We start from the raw sequence: 2,451 nt of genomic DNA on the forward strand, positions 1-2,451 counted from the left end.
GATAGGTACAGAGCCTGTGAGGGGCAAAGCTTGCCAGACACAGTTGGAAAACATGAAAGCAAGCCCCTTGGCCTCACAGGACCCTACAACTCAGAGTCAAGAAGGGATGACTTGACTTGCCGTCAGGCTGAGCTTGCGGCCCTGGGCAGCAGGCTTTAAGCTAGATGGTGCAGCCAGAGTCAAAGTGGGATGAGGCCGGGGCAGCCAGTCCAGAAAAGAGCCCACTACCCAAAGCTCTCTTTGCACTTAGGGCAGCCTCCCCATTAATTTGTTACATCAGGGCATAACTGGTGAGACTATAAAGTGGGGATAGTGGATATAGGCCCATAAAAGCAGTTGCACCATGCTGAGACCAGCAGTGACCCTACATTTCCCTGTCCACAAAACTGCCAAGTGTACCCTAAGATAGTTTTGACTAAACTCCCGTAATAGTACCTTAGGATGAGATTACAGAGCAGGTGCTTAATGTAAGGATGTTAGTCAGTGTTAAAGTTAACATTTGCTGGTGATCCATTATAGCATCATAGAAACATAAATGGCTGAAAGGGACCTCCAGAGGTCATTTGGTCCAACTCCCTACCTAAGGCAGGATCATCTCTATCCAAGCCATTCTGTACAAATTTGTAATCTAAACTCTTCATAAAACTACCATCAATGTTGAGACAATACCCTAACTTGTAGCTATTGAACCAGCAACTTATCCACCTTAGTTTTATCTAGCCTACATTTCTCCAATGTGTTTCTGAAAAGGACTTGTGGGATCTTGTCAAAAGCCTTGCTGACGTCTAGAAACACTGTATTTACAGCATTTCCTTCATCTACCCAAGCAGTTACTTTGTCAAAGGAGATCAAGTTTATCTGACAAGATGTGTTTTTCATAAATCCATGCAGCCTTTCTTACTCTAGATCCTTGCAAATGGCCTTCCTTAGGATATGCTCCACTAACTTCCCAGGTACTGAAGTGAGGCTAACTAGTCTGTAGTTCCCCAGGTCCTCCTTTTTGCCTTCTCAAAAAGAGAGGCACTACGGTGGACCCTTTCCAGTCCTCTGGTGCCTGGCCCACCTCTCACAACTTCATGAAGAACTTTGCCAAGGGGTCCAAGATCTCCCTTACCAGTTCCTCCCTGGGATGAAGTCATCCAGCTCTGCTGACTTCAATTCATTGAGACCTAACAAAAGCAGTCTGACAACTTGTTTTGTTATCTCCTCTCTTGGCTTGTCCCCTTCCTTATTCAGATAAGCCTTCACACATCCTCCCTGTTAGTCAGGACAAGATCCAAAGTATATGGTCCCTTGGAACAGAAAGCTGTCCTCCACACAAGTTAAGAATCAGCTTGACATTTTATGTTTGGTTTCACCTTTCTTCCAGCAGACATCCAGAAAATCGAAGTCTCCCATCATTACCGTTCCAGCTTTTGGATAGATGTGTCACCTGCTTGGAGTGCTTCATCCACCTCCACTTCCTGACTTGCTGGCCTACAATAAATCCCAACCTTTATATTGGTGCTGTATCTTTCACCTTTCAACTTTGGAAGGAACTAGCTACTAGATGGTTCAGTTAGTTTTTCACCCCTATATCTAGGGTGGATGACTGATTTGCATGTCAACACCACTATGCTCTCTGGCTTTGCTCTCCCCAGGCAAAGTTCTTCTCTTGGTCCTAGCACATACGCTCATGAGCATCATGAGCTGGTCAGTGGCAAAAAAAAAAAAATGTAAAGGATATCTAAACCATGAATTTTGTCAGACGTAACTATTTGCATACAGGAACTGAAGATAAATGAGTAATATCTTTATAGGATTCTGTACAAAGATGTACTCACAATCAGATTAATTTTACCTTGACAGAAAATATTTATTATTAAAAAGATACACTTTTGGAACAATAAAAAATCAGGACTGGCTACATTTTTTCATATGTTAACTCATGGCCACACGTAGTACATGTCTTTTTATACATATCTTCTTCAATATTTTCTTCTGGTCCATACTCATGCTGGTGGATGCCTGCTTCTTTTTTCCACAAACTGCTCCTAACTGCTCGACGGAGCTCTGATGAAAAACATTAATAAAATCCTGTTAGAAAAAGTCTGAAAGCACTACTTGTTTAAATAAAACAAATCAGCATCAAGGGAAATAACCATGAGATGACAAGGTCAGACAGGACATTCACTATTTAGGCAGATTCTCATAAATATCTTGTAGACTCAAACTTGAATGTGCAGGTATCAGGCAACTGCTACTGAAGCCAGTGGATCTGCTTGTGCAGACAAGGAGAAAGGGATGAGGTCCACATCCATACTGAGGAAACTGCAGTAGTCTTAAAGGAAAATGCAAATGTATTTGCACCGCAGGCGTTATTTTTGAAGTCAAAAAGTAGGAATGCCTGTATCTGATTAGAAAGAAAGTTGACTAATTGGAGATAAAAGGGGTTATAATTTAAAAATGAAT

At 42.0% G+C, this 2,451-nt stretch overlaps 1 protein-coding gene across 2 annotated transcripts in view; it reads right to left on the reverse strand.

Moving 5' to 3' along the window:
• Positions 1-1,830: 1,830 nt before the first annotated feature.
• Positions 1,831-2,451, reverse strand: part of XPA (XPA, DNA damage recognition and repair factor) — a 26,459-nt gene continuing 25,838 nt past the window's right edge. For both annotated transcript variants that reach the window (XM_019517178.1, XM_019517179.1), the window contains exon 6: positions 1,831-2,052. In XM_019517178.1, coding sequence (XP_019372723.1) covers positions 1,904-2,052 — 149 coding nt within the window. In that variant the 3' untranslated portion in view covers positions 1,831-1,903. The remainder of the gene's footprint in view (positions 2,053-2,451) is intronic.

Source organism: Gavialis gangeticus, unplaced genomic scaffold, assembly GCF_001723915.1.
Source record: "Gavialis gangeticus isolate Ggan-Ray unplaced genomic scaffold, GavGan_comp1, whole genome shotgun sequence".
NCBI lineage: Eukaryota > Metazoa > Chordata > Crocodylia > Gavialidae > Gavialis > Gavialis gangeticus.